Consider the following 17,874-nt stretch of genomic DNA (forward strand, 5'->3'; position numbering starts at 1 on the left):
GAGTCTCAAGTGTACAACATTTTTTGGCATCAGTTTCAGCTTGAAATATCAAATAGGTTGGTATTCGTGGAACAGTCAAGAACCTTAGCGTATGTGGTTGGAAGAGGGAAACTGATGAAAAATGTTGGTATAAAATTAGGCAAAGAAATCGAGCCATTAATAAAAAAAAAAAAAAAAAACCCACCACACCAAAGACTGTACTCTAGGGACCTCTTGGGCCCCTGAGCAGTTGCACCCCGTGATATGTACGCCCCTGCAAATACCCAAGATAATATCTTTCACTACAATGTGCAAGAAGCACACAAATCGCTGTAAAAAAAAAAAAAAAAAAAAAAAAGATGGATGGATGAATGGATGGATGATGCCATTGTTGTCATAGCTTTTTCAACCAAGTATCAGGGAAGAATGCTTTTAATCTTGTCCGTGTGGTATACAAGTTCTTTGTTAATGACCCTATGATTGGTAACAAGCCAACTTTTCGGTTGAATTTATTTGGATCTGGTATTAGAATAATCTAGCAATACACACTTATTTCCGAAAATATTACTTAAATCAAGGGTGCGGATATAATTCACCATAACTGTAGGGTTTGGATTCCCAACTTACTAATAATTGTTTTTTGTTTGTTTTTTTTTTTTGTTAATAGCAAGAGCTCTTGATAAAACTGGAGTAGTAGAGAACGCAGCTGAAAACTTCAAAACCCTCCTCCAAGCCTTTGGCCTTCTAGGCACCATCGATAACCTCATTCATTCATTTTGCAAGAAGAGAGGCAGCGACTAGAAGAAAGGTCTTCCAATATTTTATTGAATATAAACCTTGTAGTTGCATCCGCCGTATAAACAATATACACAGGTCATGCTCTATGTACAGTAAATATGGCACATTGTACATTATTTATCAAGACATGGAAAATAAATACAATTGTTAAATATTAAAAATGAGAAAATACAGAAAAACAAAAATCCAGGTAAACTCTAGATGGCCAGAGTCACTCTACATGGTTTAGATGGCCGGAGTCAGCAGAACATGGCGTCTCCCAAACAGACTTCTGGTAACAGTAATCACATTAGGTTTGTTGTTACTTTTGGGTTGAATTCCTCAAGTAAATACAGGCAGTGGGTACATAAAGGGGCTCTGGACCCAGGAACAGTCCTATAATGGAAAAGTGGGGTTCTTACAGTGTCCTCCCTTATTAAGCGATTACACGGACTATACTTAACAGAGAAGGAAGGTTTGCTTACTAATTGACCACAAAAGAAAAGATAAACTACTCTTAAAGGGGTTTCACCAGTTTCATGCTGCTTCAAAGGATCCTTAATTACAGAGAAGGAGGTTTTAGGCAAAAACCATGCAGCGATTCAGGAAAAAAAAAGCAAGGCTTTGGAGAGAAAAAAGGTAAGTGTCCAAGTATAATGGAAGTCAATGGGAAACTCAAGCATTTTTCACATTTGGGGTCTGCAGTCCTCATCTCATGGTCTTGACTGATCAATTCTGGCAGAGAAAGAAGCAGATTGCCCTGATAAGATTGGCAGCTCAAACCTGGCCATGTTGGATTCTTCCTCGCCTGAGATCTGTCAGGAGGTCTCGTACACGGTCACCCGAGCCCCTCCCCACATTGGCGGGATCAACTGTTATTTGTCTATTGTGTATTGGGGCTTAAAATGCAATAATAGGAGATATAAGGGCACTGGATGTCAGAGTAAGGCTATGTGCGCACGTGTGCGTAATTCATGCAGTTACGCTGCGCTTTGTAGCGCAGCGTAACTGCATGCGTCCTGCGTTCCCTGCACAATCTATGGAGATTGTGCAGGAGACGTGCGCACGTGGCATATTAGAACGCAGCGATTCGGCTGCTGCCCGAATCGCTGCGTTCTAAGAAGTGACATGTCACTTCTTCCGTGCACTTTGCCGGCAGCCCCTGCTCTGTCTATGGCAGGAGCTGCAGGCAGAGCGCACGTTCTCGCCGGCACCATGCGCTTCAGAACGGAGCTTTTCAGCTGCGCTCTGAAGCGCACCTTTTAGGTGCCGTGCAGAGCGCACACGTGCGCATATAGCCTAAGACTGCACAATCTGAATAGGGGCTGTAGATACAAAATTCTAGGGTTATAAGACATATTAGTAAAATAAAAAAAAGTGAAGGTGGATATATCCTATAAGAATAATGATGTGTATATTCTGCTGAAGGCACGTCTAGTCTCTGATATTACACTCGTTATCAAAATCAGATTTTTATTACTAAGTGGCCACAATATAACGTCCAGATGGTGAAAAATAATCTACATTAATCAAGTTAGTCCTTGTTCGGCAAAAAGGGAACCGGAAATGGATTGTACTGTGGATACGTTACCGCCCCTGCAAATGTGAGTGTCACCTAGCCCAAACCACTAATCCAACCAAATGTAACAATAGCTCCTGACATACAGATTTTAGACACAGAGGGCAAGAAAATTGACATTACATTTCTCTGTTAGATCATGCAAATTGGAACAATTTTTCAATTAAAATTCAAAAAGAAAAAAAGTGTGTATAGATATTTCGGTTCCGTCTGTTACAACGCCCCCTAGTGCTCTTAGGTTTACCTGTCAGGGTCCACTCCACTTTTCCAGTACCAGTACTTACACATGCTAGTACTAGTGGTTAAACATGCTCATTTTTCGAGACCAGTGTTTACACATGCTCAGTCACATCTCATGGATGAGTTTTTACCCTGCCGCAATGGAGGGCGGCCTCTTACCAGCACTGAACCCATATTTATATCATCTTGTGATCTTTTGGTTCCCTCCATCTGACAGCAAAATCTAAAAATGGGAACTTTTTTTTGTATATTTATTTTTTATTTTTAAAGCTTCCTAATGAAATATACGCTAATTATCCTGTGAGACCACAAGCAAAAGACAATTGGGTGATGCCATTGTCCCTTACATTCCAAAATCAAAACCATGTGCAATTGGGGAATTATATATTATATATAATGAAACCCTTCACCAAGATACAATTGTAAATGATATAAAATACAGGTTGTATGTTCAGGAATTTCTGGTCATATGTGTCTTAATGGAACAGTAAACAGCAGTGGGCAGTTTGCCTCCTCTTATACATGTCTGAAGTTATTGAAATTCCCAAGAAAATGTTTTCTTCTGAGCTTTTTGAGTTACAAAACCAATAATGAGTAAAGAGAATTTTTCATTAATTTTTATCCATAGAGGGGAAAAAAAATCTAATAAAGCAGTCCTTCTTTAAATATTTCAGAGCAGAAACAGACACAAACACACAAACACACACACACACACACACACACGCACACACACGGCCAGAAGTTGGGTGATCTCCTGTAATCCGCAGTTCTACTTATGGCGCAGAGTATAGATTTTCATGGCTCTAAGGGCTCATGCGCATGTAACTGCTGATTATTCTGCAGCGATTTGACAGCACATGTGCGCTTCAAAATCGCTGCAGAATGAATGCAGTATTTTTGTTAAAAAAAAAGCCGATTTCATGCGCTATGGCTGCTGCCCCCACCATAGACAGAGCGGAAGCTGCATCCAGAACGCACAAATAATTGACATGCTGCTTTTATGAACAGATGGATTTGGATCAAAATTTTAGCACCCAAATTGCTGCGTTCATAAAAGCAACGTGCGCACGTATCATGCACAATCTACATAGATTGTGCTGGGAACGCAGGACGCATGAATTTACACTGCAGTGCAATACGCAGTGTAAATGTATGCAATTTGTCAATGTGCGCATGAGCCCTAATTCAGATCAATGCGGATGTAGCAATTTGGGGCACAACCAATTGTCATGTTTTGGTGCATTATACACATGCGATCTGATACACAGCACTCACCTAGGAGTGCTGTGTATGACGCTACATTGTTGGTGCTTGATTGACAATTGGCCTATCATCCCCACCCCTGGCAGGATCCGATTGGCTGAGGTTTATGGCAGACCTGTAGGTCTTTTTCGGGATTCTGGTTTCCATAGCAACCCATCCACGCTCGTTGACACTACAGGGGACTGATGCGCTGAACAGGCTGTTGTCACAGGATAGTTTGTTACTGGGCAGCTTCTTATTTTTCTATATTTATAAAGGTAAGGCTCATGTAATGGTGGCCCTCAATGCCATCCTAAGTACCACAGAGAACTAGCAACTGGCAACACACTTCTTGTGTATGTTAAGAGGAACCATGAGTTGGAGACCAACTGGGGCCCGGGTGTCAGAATAGTAGTGGCAGAAGTCTGTGAAGGATCGCTTCTTTTGTTTTTGGTACGCACCGTACTTGAAACGCGTGGTGCGCAGTGTTTCTAGTAGCTGATCCTCTCTTGCCGCGTCCAACATAACCGCCTTTTTCTTTTTTTTTTTTCCCACTTTGCATTGTATTCAGCTCCTACCCAGTGGGTTTTGGAGTGGCGGTCGGTGCAGCAGCTTGTTGGGTGTGATTGTGTCGATTGCCCTGGGCTCATGCATGTCCCATCCAGAGATCCGGGAAGTAATGCACCGGCGGTCAGTGCGGCAGCCGAACAGATCGTCTCTCTACTGAGTGTTCATGCAACGTTGTGCCAGAACCACCGAAGGGGACTCTACCTCACCTGTTCTCTATGACATCTGTTACCGATTTACACAAGAGCACCATCACATGTCATTTTACATAAGACTCATGGGACACAGCAGGCTGCAGCCAATCCACCTTCTCTCCAGCCCTATATTCACATCACTTCCCCTTACATACGGCTGTATATCTAACTGGAGCTCTGGTTCTAGCTAAACCAATAATAGATGACAATTTGGGGGAAATCTAGACCCCCCAAAAATCCCCTTTCCCCCTCTGAAGAGCCTAATTGTCAACTGGAAGTGCAGCCATATTGGTTATGCCCATGATTTCAATCTTACAAGACCATTACATTGAGTTTCCTTATTGGTATGGCCAGTTACTAAAATATAGTCATCATTATAAGGTTTTCCACTATATGGGAAATCCTCCTTAAACCTTCCCATGAACGTCAGAGGTTACCAGTCATTGTAGGTATACACAGACCGCCGGCCGCAGTCAGCGTTCCTTACTTCTCATATTTCACACTTATAGAGATTAGTGGTTTTAAAAATATCAAGGTACAGAATAGTTAAGCTGTATGGACGATGCAGTGAAAGCAGGAAAATGTGTAATTCTGAAGGCTAACAAATAGATAAAGTAGAGAATAAGAAAGGTAGAGCCACACATACACCAGCGATCTGATAGGAGCAGTCTTCAGGCATTATAGACAATCTGTCAGCAGGTTTTTGATATGTAATCTGAGAGCAGCATGATGTAGAAGACGACCCCGATTCTCACAATGTTTTACCGATTCATTTAATACAATCAGTATTTTATCAGCAGAAGATTATCACTGACTAGTAGATGTCTCCTGCCTCCTAGTCAAATGCTCTGTATAAACCCACCCCACCATTGATTGGCTGCTTTCTGTGTACACGGACAGCTGCTAATCAGTGATGAGGGCGGGGTTATACACAGCTCTGCATTATCTCAAAACAACAGTAAGTTACTTCACTAGATTCAGGGTCTCAGCCCCTACATCATGCTACTCTCAATATTAATTAGCAAAATCCTGGTGCCAGATCACCTTTAAAAGGGAGTATACAGGATGAGAAAATAGGTTTCATGCTATGTCATGGGGGGGGGGGGCAAACCCCTTTTGTCTAATTCTGGATTAACCCATTAATATTTGAATCACTGAGCTAAAAATTCAAGTCTTGGAATATAATTAGCACCTACCTGGAGAAGGGGGGAGGCTACATTAAAAGTGTATCTAAACTTTGTAGCCTAATTATAGTTTATTAGTCCTTACATTTCTTGTAGATCGTTGGGAACTGGGATCCTGAAAGCCTTTACCAATCGCTCAAAATACTGTTCAGGATCATGCAGCTTATGGGGCAGAAATGAGCGTGTATGGGCTCAGAGACCTGATGAGTATACTGCTCTGCGCAGGAGCTTCTACCTAATGACCTGCCTGAATCCGAAAAGCATTCTGAGCCAACAAGTGGGTATCTTAGGACTCAGACCCCTCCGATCTTCAGGACATATAAAATAATATATATAGGACATATACTGCAAAGTTTTCAAACACTTTACACTGTGTGATGTGAGTGTCTGAGTTCTCCAATAATACAAGATTGAGGACGTTGTTACATTTCAGAGGTATAAGGAATTAGCAACCAAGATTGGGCTCATTGCAACGACATCACGGAAAAATGGAAACCTGTGCAAATTCATTATTCCCGTGTACAAACCACGGATTGGGAGCAAATTGCAAACTTGAAGTATGCTAAAGCATATCCTCCGGCTGCACCAAAGCAGAGGGCGACTTTCCTGGAGAAGGTAGAAGAACAAAGCACGTAAAGGGACCAAAGAACACCGGGAGAGTCTTTTTGGATGCAGTTTTGCCTCTTCACATGACATATAGGACATTAGCAGAAAACCATCTGAGAACATGGACACAATAATGGCTTCTGTGAACATTAAGGAAAATAAATTCAGTTTGCATTGCACAATCTATAACACCACAGCCTGTAAGTGGATTCCTCCAGGTCCTTACCCGGATACAGCACAGACCTTTGCATAAGGCTCATTGGAGGTAAGTCTGGACCTCTCCTTAGGCACTCTATATGAAAGCAGCAGAATGGATGCAAAGGACCAGGGTTCACCTAAGTAACGGCAGCTCGTCTCCGCAGTAGACAAAGGCTCGGTAATCTTAGAAATTTATATTACAAATCTGTTGTAGTCTGTCTTCATGTATCAAACCATCAAAGACAAGGAAAGGCTTTATTTACAGTTCACACCATGCAGCGAGTCATTCCCTTTCACTTGTCAGAATGAATGTGGCTTCTGCAATATAAGAAGAAAGTGTGGCGCCTGCATGCCGGATCAGCCAGATAAAGTGACAGCACCACGCTGGAGCATTCACAGCTTTACACTATACTTGGTGCAGGAGGAGGGTACAGTCGTCTCTTTCTGGGAAGATGAGCGAGGTGCTCGGCTCCTCCCGACTCTGAAGGCTTTTTAGGTAATGGGTAACAATCTTACTGTCCCGCTTGTGCTGGTAGGGGATGTTCTCATAGGGCTTTAAGTCCAAATCCAGGATGGAAACTGAATGCATGAAGCTAGATCTTGAGGCTTTAATTAAAGGTCTGGAGTCGAAACTGAAACAAGAGACCACAGATTGATGTGAAGCAAGAAAATGAGGACTGGGCACTTATAGGGAGGCAGTCAGCCCCAAAATGCTCAACAAACCACTTTTGTAGGGGCCAGTCCCCTACAGACCGCTATAGCTGTAGTATACACCTTAGTGGTATACTTAGTACATACAGAGTATTGTGTTAGATCTTGATTGACAGCTCTAATGCAAGCACTGCCTGCAATGAATCAGCAGCTCTGCGCCTCCCCGTGGCACAGTGCAGAATCTCCGCTGCACTCAGAGTCACTGACGGTTCTTCTCCCTGGCTCCAGTATAGGACCGAGCAGTGGCAGTGGACAGGAGCCAGTGATGAGCGCCGGCAGTTATAGAGTGCAGCTGCAGTGTCTGTGCAGAGGTGCAGAGCTGCTGATGGAGTTCAAGCAGCGTTCACTTGAGTCCTGTCAATCAAGATACGACAATGTGCTCAGAAGGCAACGTGAGGGCATAATGGTGCTCAGACACGGCAGGGGAGCGCCACTGCACCCTCATTCCTATAGAGGAAATTTTTATCTGCCAACTAGACTACTAAAATCTATACTCCAGATTGTTTTTTTATAGTGGATACAGTGGTTTTATTTGTGTATTCCGGGTACCAAACGTCCCTGTAATTTAAATCATACAACCATCTGCAACGCAGTACTATACACTGCAAACATCAATGTCTAATACCGCACTGACTCCATCCATAAGTAATAGCTGTCCGCTCGCTTTACCTTCTCTTATCTAAGAAAATGGGATAACACGAATACTGATGAGGTATAGCTGATATTATGGTGCCACCTGGTGTTTAAAGGGAAGCGATCTCCAAGTTTTCTCAATATAAACTAAAACCACCACCCTTAACTGCTGTATGTTCGCCGTCTATCGACCGGTATCTAAACCCCAACCTCTCTTGCTTTTTCTAAATAAAATAAAATCACTTTTATTCTTCTGGTATATGCTGTGGTCCGGTCCAATGAGCATCTTCTCTCTTCTCAGCGCCTACTCAATCCCTGCAGCTGCCGTCCTCCTGGCCTGATAGATGCGGGGGACAATGCGTCCCAGGTCATCTACAGAAGAAGAGCCAGCGCGCTATGCCTGGCCCTACAGAGTATGAAGCGCAGGATCGCTATGCCTGGCCCTACAGAGTATGAAGCGCAGGATCGCTATGCCCGGCCCTACAGAGTATGAAGCGCAGGATCGCTATGCCCGGCCCTACAGAGTATGAAGCGCAGGATCGCTATGCCCGGCCCTACAGAGTATGAAGCGCAGGATCGCTATGCCCGGCCCTACAGAGTATGAAGCGCAGGATCGCTATGCCCGGCCCTACAGAGTATGAAGCGCAGGATCGCTATGCCCGGCCCTACAGAGTATGAAGCGCAGGATCGCTATGCCCGGCCCTACAGAGTATGAAGCGCAGGATCGCTATGCCCGGCCCTACAGAGTATGAAGCGCAGGATCGCTATGCCCGGCCCTACAGAGTATGAAGCGCAGGATCGCTATGCCCGGCCCTACAGAGTATGAAGCGCAGGATCGCTATGCCCGGCCCTACAGAGTATGAAGCGCAGGATCGCTATGCCCGGCCCTACAGAGTATGAAGCGCAGGATCGCTATGCCCGGCCCTACAGAGTATGAAGCGCAGTATCGCTATGCCCGGCCCTACAGAGTATGAAGCGCAGGATTGCTATGCCCGGCCCTACAGAGCACAAAGCACAGGAACTCTATGCCCGGCCCTACTGAGAACAGAGCATGAAGCACAGGATCTCTATGCCCGGCCCTACTGAGAACAGAGCATGAAGCGCAGGAGCTTTATGCCCGGCCCTACTGAGAACAGAGAATGAAGCGCAGGAGCTTTATGCCCGGCCCTACTGAGAACAGAGAATGAAGCGCAGGATCTCTATGCCCGGCCCTACTGAGAACAGAGCATGAAACGCAGGATCTCTATGCCCGGCCCTACTGACTGAGAACAGAGCATGAAGCGCAGGAGCTTTATGCCCGGCCCTACTGAGAACAGAGAATGAAGCGCAGGAGCTCTATGCCCGGCCCTACTGAGAACTGAGCATGAAGCACAGGATCTCTATGCCCGGTCCTACTGAGAACAGAGCATGAAGCGCAGGATCTCTATGCCCAGCCCTACTGAGAACAGAGCACGAAGCGCAGGAGCTTTATGCCCGGCCCTACTGAGAACAGAGCATGAAGCGCAGGAGCTCTATGCCCGGCCCTACTGAGAACAGAGAATGAAGCGCAGGAGCTCTATGCCCGGCCCTACTGAGAACTGAGCATGAAGCACAGGATCTCTATGCCCGGTCCTACTGAGAACAGAGCATGAAGCGCAGGATCTCTATGCCCAGCCCTACTGAGAACAGAGCACGAAGCGCAGGAGCTTTATGCCCGGCCCTACTGAGAACAGAGCATGAAGCGCAGGAGCTCTATGCCCGGCCCTACTGAGAACAGAGAATGAAGCGAAGGATCTCTATGCCCGGCCCTACTGACTGAGAGCAGAGCATGAAGCGCAGGAGCTTTATGCCCGGCCCTACTGAGAACAGAGAATGAAGCGCAAGAGCTCTATGCCCGGCCCTACTGAGAACTGAGCATGAAGCACAGGATCTCTATGCCCGTTCCTACTGAGAACAGAGCATGAAGCGCAGGATCTCTATGCCCGGCCCTACTGAGAACAGAGCACGAAGCGCAGGAGCTTTATGCCCGGCCCTACTGAGAACAGAGAATGAAGCGCAGGAGCTCTATGCCCGGCCCTACTGAGAACAGAGCACGAAGCGCAGGAGCTTTATGCCCGGCCCTACTGAGAACAGAGAATGAAGCGCAGGATCTCTATGCCCGGCCCTACTGACTGAGAACAGAGCATGAAGCGCAGGAGCTTTATGACCGGCCCTACTGAGAACAGAGAATGAAGCGCAGGAGCTCTATGCCCGGCCCTACTGAGAACTGAGCATGAAGCACAGGATCTCTATGCCCGGCCCTACTGAGAACAGAGCATGAAGCGCAGGAGCTCTATGCCCGGCCCTACTGAGAACTGAGCATGAAGCACAGGATCTCTATGCCCGGCCCCACTGAGAACAGAGCATGAAGCGCAGGAGCTTTATGCCCGGCCCTACTGAGAACAGAGTATGAAGCGCAGGAGCTCTATGCCCGGCCCTACTGAGAACAGAGCATGAAGCGCAGGAGCTCTATGCCCGACCCTACTGAGAACAGAGCATGAAGCGCAGGAGCTCTATGCCCGGCCCTACTGAGAACAGAGCATGAAGCGCAGGAGCTCTATGCCCGGCACCACTCAGTACAGAGCAGAGTCCCATACTATGCTGGCGCCACCTTCACTTCCAGGTTAAAAGTTGTCACTGCATTATAGGACTCTGCTCTACACTTCGTAGTGAAAAGTATGGAACGCCTGCGCAGGTACAAGATTTGCGACAATCTGTGAATGACGTAGCATGTGTTATCCACATCAGTCAGGCCAGGAGGACGGCAGCTGCAGGGATTTAGGAGATGCTGAGAAAAGAAAAAGATAACATGCTCAATGGACTGGACGGTCCTGTATGCAAGAACTGAAAAAGGTACTATTTGGCATACGCGGGAGGTATTGGGGGGTTTAGATACAGGTCAAAGGACTGCAGTAATAGAGCAGTTAAGGTGTGGCTTTAAAAGGGAAGCTGTCACCAGGTTTTCCCAATATAAAGTGCTAAATGCTGATGATAACACCGAGGACTCTCCCCGGCCTGTACTGTGCACAGTGATCACTTTTACTTTGCAGAGCAACCAGCGCACAAGGCACTGGGGAGAGCAACTGAGCGCACGTGTGAGCGGCAACACTCAGCCCTTTACATGGAGGGGCACTATGACCATCAGGTGGAGCTCAACTACGTAAGAAAATGACAACATTTAACCGACTTATAACCATTTGTTAGACTGGAAGTATTACAAATTTATCATCAAAACAATAGATGTGATATATAAAGGCCAGCCAAACCCTCGAAAGAATTGACCAGAGTCATTACTGGTATTGCTGTAACACCACTGAAGCGGATCGTAAAGATGTACAGTTAAAGGGGTTGTCCACTTCTGGAAAACCCTTGCTTAATCTCTGCAGGACCCCCATAGAAAATAAAACCAATATATACTCACCTCCCACAGCAGCACCTTTCCAGCGATGACGGCCGCTGATACTACCAGTATGCCATGTGGTATTGTTGTGTAACAAGACCGCTGCAGCTAATCAATATTCCATCGGAGTGTATTGTATGCTCTGACTAATTACTAAAGCTACAGCAATATCACATGAACCACCAAGAATAGCAGCAGCTATCATCGCTGGAAAGGTGCCGCTGTGGGAGGGGAGCATAGATTGCTTTTACTTTCTATGGGCTCCTGGAGTGACTAAGCAGAGGCTTTCCAGTAGTGAACAACCCCTTTAAATTAGTTCACATGTGTTATTTACTATGGTAGTTTCCAAGGTCTTAAAACAGGCACACAAGGCGAGACACTCAAGGAAACCGGACCACCCATTCCATTTTACTACCCACTGCAACCTGGCTGTGTCCTGTTCACACCTAGTGGTAATATTCATCACTAACATGCTGACGTTACAGTAAGTAGCCCTGTATATTTCTGCTATACAATGTCTGATCTGAGGCAGAGACGTCAATGCCTAACTACATGAGGATGGGAATGATGCGCACTTACCATTCCTCCTGAACAGTGGGGGAAAGGGCGATCATTATTGAACAATCCTTGGCTGTCATGGCTACTCGGTATTGCTGAATCTGAAATGAGGAAGACACGAGCAAGACTTAGTGTGCCTGTGTGGCCTTAAGGTGCGCACACCCTCGGGAATCTACGAAAAAAGTGGATAACTGCAAGACTTCTTGCAATAAAATGATTAATTTTTTTTTTTTTTTTTAAATGGTTTTATTTTTTTTGAGTTGAGAAGAAAAGTCTGCAGTCTGTCTATTTAACTGCAGACTGATACAATGTGCAGTGAGCACACTGTCATGATTCCCCTGTGAGTGGGTGGTTCCTTGACCTCAAGTGTACGACTTGTATAGTTGCGGTCTTGTGCTGACTTTACTTCCCTTTCATTTCAATGTTTTATGAGAGTAGCGCATGAGACCCCAAATCGATATGGGACCACAACTATAAAAATCGCATACCTAGGTGTCATGTGACAGGGAATCATGACAGTATGCTTACTGCACACGGTACTCAATCTGTATAACTGCAGATTTCAGAATTGTGACAAACGTTTCTTCTCATTACATCCAAATGTCTGAGCCTGTATATATACCAGCGATCACGCATACAAAGGGAGTTTACAAGTAATAGCCAATAAAAGTTTATTAGTTATACATAAAAGATAAAAAAAACAAAAGGTGCCTTATAAGAAAAGGGACACACAAACTGACCTACTATGGATAGACCATTAGTGTCTGACATTTCAGCTGATTAAAAGGGAAAGTAAAAACAAAAAAAATACCTTAAAAAGCACAAAAAAGATGATAAAGTCTAGAAGAAGAAAAGGAGAGAATACAGGAGCCCTGCAGTGAAGCAAGACAAAGGAATAGTAAATGGCCTGGAAGCTGACTAGGACAAGTCACCTACCAGTAATGGCATAGGAGTGTCCCTAGTACAACAGAGATGTTGGATATAGCAAACATCAAGCAATATAAGGCAGTAACATTACCACAAGATGTCCTAATGTGAAATAGGTATTCTCACACAATGCATGTTTCACATGTATTTATCGCTTCATCTGGGGCTGGCATTGCTAATAGTAGTTCTGGGCACAGAACCCAATCATAGCTAGCGATTGGTAATGATAACATAATACCTGTGGATAATCAGGGGTTATGTCTGCAGAACAGACCATCGGAAGCAGCAGAGTTAGAATACCAGTGGTTTTTATCAGGTAAGTAATGTGTTTTTCCTTATTTCTGCTCATATCTCCCTTTAACCAAAAGTCGGAAAACCGATATATTAGTGAGGCTAGTACTTACCTTAGTTACTGCATACTCCACGCTACCATCATCTTCCAGTGACAGATCCTTTAGCCTCTCAAAGAAGGTTTCATCATAAGGTCCATCCAAGAGCAGAGTACTTCTGGAAAAAAGAAAAAAAAAAAAGAATGTTACCGTTACTATAGCCACTATGACCAATACAGGGAAAATTAGTACATTAAAGTTAATCTGTCAAGTGATTTTGTAGTAGAATACTAAGGTTATCTTTAAAATAGGGCTTAAGGAGACCTTTCAGGATCAGTAAGTTTTATTTCTCTACCTTATCCTGACATTCATTGCTCCCCCTCCCACATCTCAGTGCATTCACTATGACTGCTGAGAAGTGGGAGTGAGTATGGGTGGGGGCAGCTCAGGGGCACTTTAGATTTACTATCACTGATGCCAGCACTGACACAGGTAGGAGGAGGGAGGAGGACAAATGCAGTTTGTATTTACATATGCTTGATTAGTTACTACATCACACTGAATTCTATGGAGCATACAACAAGATAACAGGATGAGGGAGAGCTATAAAAGTTACTGATCCTGAAAGGTCGCTTTAATCCCTATTTAAAGATAACATTAGTATTGTACTACAAAATCACCTGACAGATTCCCTTTAATCATTTGTAGCCTCATATGTATCACTGCTCATCTATAAACAATGATAACATATGTAATGTGCAGTCACATGGAGAAGACCTCAGAGGCACAGCAGAGAGCACTCGCTGATATATGCGCTGGGCATCAAGTTCAGTAATGATTGCATTGGAGAATGTCCTCCAATGTTCCTGGACATCCATTGTCAGTATGAAGCCTCTTAACTCGCATTATCATATACGGTATACACATGATCAGCAATACACTCTTAATAAAATATTACTCTGAACTATATTCATAGAAGACATCAGAATATATGACTAATATTAATATAATATGTATTTGTATTAATTTTTATGATATTTATATTAATAAATACTTCTATATTATAATATCACAATCTGTCAGGAGGGTTTTTCTATGTAATCTGACAGATAAAGTGCAATATTCCAGTAATATGTCACTTGCTGATCTGCATGCTATCAATTTAAAACAATGGTTTTTTTTTCTACCGCAGACCAACCAATGGTCAGAATGCAGAGCCCTGAATAACCCCGCCCACACCACGGATTAGCAGCTGTCAATGTACAGTGTACACAGAGCTGCCAATCGGTGTTGAGGGGGGGGGGGGGTTACATAGCAGTTGACAAGGGGACGCACCAGGCAGGTAGTCTTGTAATGACTCCCCTGCTGATAAAACACTGCCCTGTAAGTGATAGCACTGGAATCAGGGTCTCTGCCCCTACATCATGCTGCTCTTAGATTAATTAATTAGTGTTAAAGGGAATTTGTTTTCAGGTTTTAGCCAAGGGGCTAAATGTGTGCAATAGTAATTGCACATTTTGTTACTGGCGCTTTAGAAGTGTGAACATTGTCTACCCAAATATTCCTGAAAGTCTACAATCTTTACATTTTTCTATACTGCGCTCAATTTTTGTATGTAGATAAGAACCTGTAATAAACCATTCAGAAACCCGTGCAGCTCTGCCATCTAGTGGTGAACTGCAGAACTGGAGATTTCATAGGTCCAAAATAAACTGTGAACATTAATTTGTGATTTTAAAATTAAATCACTGAAAAAAAAATAGAAAAACCCAAATACAGGACCATATTTGTCTAAACTAGTGCAAGTTTATTGCTTATTTATTTTTTTTAAAAAGTTTAAAATAACTGAAAATTGGGGCGTGCAATATTATTCATCCCCTTTAAGTTAATACTTTGTAGCTCCACCTTTTGCTGCGATTACAGCTGCAAGTCGCTTGGGGTATGTGTCTATCAGTTTTGCACATGGAGAGACTGAAATTCTTGCCCATTCTTCCTTTGTAAACAGCTGGAGCTGAGTGAGGTTGGATGGAGGCGTTTGTGAGCAGCAGTTTTCAGCTCTTTCCACAGATTCTCGATTGGATTCAGGTCTGGACTGTGACTTGGCCATTCTAACATAGTAACTATTCAACTATATGTAACTAAGGTTGAATAAAGACCTAGGTCCATCTAGTTCAACCTTCCTCCACCAGTTCTACATTTGGTCACAAAGTCATTTATAACCAACAATGTTATGTGTACTGACTTTGTGACCAAATGTAGAACTGGTGGAGGAAGGTTGAACTAGATGGACCTAGGTCTTTTTTCAACCTTAGTAACTATGTAACTATATGTAACTATGTTAGAATGGCCAAGTCACAGTCCAGACCTGAATCCAATCGAGAATCTGGATACGTTTATTTGTGAACCATTCCATTGTAGATTTTGCTTTATGTTTGGGATCATTGTCCTGGAAGACAAATCTCCATCCCAGTCTCAGGTCTTTTGCAAACTCCAACAGGTATCTTCAAAAATGGTCCTGTATTTGGTTCCATCCATCTTCCCATCAATTTTAACCATCTTCCCTGTCCCTGCTGAAGAAAAGCAGGCCCAAACCATGATCTTGCCACTACCATGTTTGACAGTGGGGATGGTGTGTTCAGGGTGATGAGCTGTGTTACTTTTACACCAAACATATCGTTTGACATTGTACCCAAATAGTTCTGTTTTGGTTTCATCTGACCAGAGCACCTTCTTCCACGTTTGGTGTCTCCCAGGTGGCTTGTGGCAAACTTTAAATTACACTTTTTATGGATATCTTTGAGAAATGGCTTTCTTCTTGCCACTCTTCCATAAAGGCCAGATTTGTTGCAGTGTACGACTGATTGTTGTCCTATGGACAGATTCTCCCACCTCAGCTGTAGATCTCTGCAGTTCTTCCAGAGTGGTCATGGGCCTCTTGGCTGCATCTCTGATCAGTCTTCTCCTTGTTTGAGATGAAAGTTTGGCTGGACGGCCGGGTCTTGGTAGATTTGCAGTAGTATGATACTCTTTCCATTTCAATATGATCGCTTGCACAGTGCTTCTTGGGATGTTTAAAGTTTTGGAAAATCTTTTTGTAACCAAATCCGACTTTAAACTTCTCCACAACAGTATCACGGACCTGCCTGTTGTGTTCCTTGGTCTTCATGATGCTCTCTGTGCTTTATACAGAACACTGAGGCTATCACAGAGCAGGTGCATTTATACGGAGACTTCATTACACACAGGGGGATTATATTTATCATCATCAGTCATTTAAGACAACATTGGATCATTCAGAGATCCTCAATGAACTCCTGGAGTGAGTTTGCTGCACTGAAAGTAAAGGGGCCGAATAATATTGCACACCCCAATTTTCAGGGGTTTTTTTTGTTTTTTTTTTTTAAAGTTCAAAATAAGCAATAAATTTCGTTCAACTTCACAACTGTGTCCCACTTGTTGATTCTTCACCATAACATTAAAATTTTTATCTTTAAAGCCTGAAATGTGGGAAAAGGTTGAAAAATTCAAGGGAGTGGAATACTTTTGCAAGGCACTGTAGATATCCATCAGGCCTGGAGATTGAATAGTGAAGTGGATATACGATACATAAAATAATACAGTCACATCTGTTATTTCAGGGTCACTGCTCTTTCCTGGATCACACTGATTTTTCCTGCTGGGCTATATTGGGAGAAGTCCCACACCCATGTCTCTGCTATAAACACTCTCGTCTCTCATCCAAACTCTAATGGGTGCGGCAGCACAGACAAGGCAAACTGTGCCGCTTTGTTCTGGGAAAAATGTAGGGTAATCCTCTGAAAGCTATTGTGACAACACACAAGCCGGAGCTGGAGGATTCTCAAAGACGCCCTCTCCTGAGGACACAAATACTGGAAGCAGCATGAAAAGGTTGAGCCGGGACCGGCCCATTTAACCCTTGTAAGGTCTCACGACAGTTTCATTGTACATTTTGTGACCTGCAAAACGCATTTAGGCTCTATCAAACATCTAAATGCACCATAATTGGTCAATTCACCTTTACCTTCCAAAATGTGACAACCCCAACACAAATGACTTGGGACCTTCGAGTCTTGCGCCGCCAGCTTACCTCTCCTCAGGGCACTCCTCCAGATACTTTTCAACCCTCTTATACAAAGGGTGCAGTCCTTCTATGTCAAGCATGTCCAGCATCTGAGCCTGAAGCATCTTGTATAGAATACATCCTTTAGGCAATCCCGTGCTCTCCATCTTGTGTTTACCTGCCAAAAAAGAAAAACGATACATGGTCTCACGGCACAGAAAAACACTTGACTGGCCAAGACAATGGACCGTGCATTGTCCTGGGCCCAGGTGGCTACAACTTATAGTAACCGGACTCTATAGCCTTAGGTCACACCTAGCTAATTCCATGCATTTTTAGATTCTCCAAGTTGCTAAAAAAGAGCTGAGCTGGAACACAACCCTGTGAAAATTATTAAAAAAAAAGAAGGTTCCTTGTCAAAACCCTCGTGACTGAGGTGCTCATGAAAGTAATCAAAGCTTTAATCTGCCTTTCTTAAAGGGAATCCATCAGTAGCATCAACCCACCTAAGTTATCTATATGGGCATGAGTGTCACAGGAAGCTGAATAAAATGATATTGTGATATCTGTGATCCAATGTCTTATTCTAGAGAAATCCACATTTTTCTTAATATGTAAATGAGTTGTTAAGATCTATGAGCCGGACATACA

The 17,874-nt window shown here is 43.8% G+C and overlaps 2 protein-coding genes across 2 annotated transcripts in view; one reads left to right on the top strand and one right to left on the bottom strand.

Annotated features, from left to right (window-relative positions):
* LOC142249857 (centromere protein P-like) overlaps window positions 1-1,678 on the top strand; it is a 29,975-nt gene extending 28,297 nt beyond the window's left edge. Inside the window, exon 4 of the mRNA XM_075321794.1 lies at window positions 647-1,678. Coding sequence (XP_075177909.1) covers window positions 647-780 — 134 coding nt within the window. The 3' untranslated portion in view covers window positions 781-1,678. The remainder of the gene's footprint in view (window positions 1-646) is intronic.
* The window catches only part of LOC142249856 (inositol-pentakisphosphate 2-kinase-like), a 123,993-nt gene continuing 106,902 nt past the window's right edge, over window positions 784-17,874 (bottom strand). The window contains exons 10-13 of the mRNA XM_075321793.1: window positions 17,251-17,401; window positions 13,218-13,320; window positions 11,908-11,987; window positions 784-7,198 (exon numbers count right to left, since the gene is read on the bottom strand). Of these exons, the coding sequence (XP_075177908.1) occupies window positions 6,973-7,198; window positions 11,908-11,987; window positions 13,218-13,320; window positions 17,251-17,401 (560 nt within the window). The 3' untranslated portion in view covers window positions 784-6,972. The remainder of the gene's footprint in view (window positions 7,199-11,907; window positions 11,988-13,217; window positions 13,321-17,250; window positions 17,402-17,874) is intronic.

The sequence above is a fragment of the Anomaloglossus baeobatrachus genome, chromosome 8 (assembly GCF_048569485.1).
Source record: "Anomaloglossus baeobatrachus isolate aAnoBae1 chromosome 8, aAnoBae1.hap1, whole genome shotgun sequence".
In the NCBI taxonomy this organism is placed as follows: Eukaryota; Metazoa; Chordata; class Amphibia; order Anura; family Aromobatidae; genus Anomaloglossus; species Anomaloglossus baeobatrachus.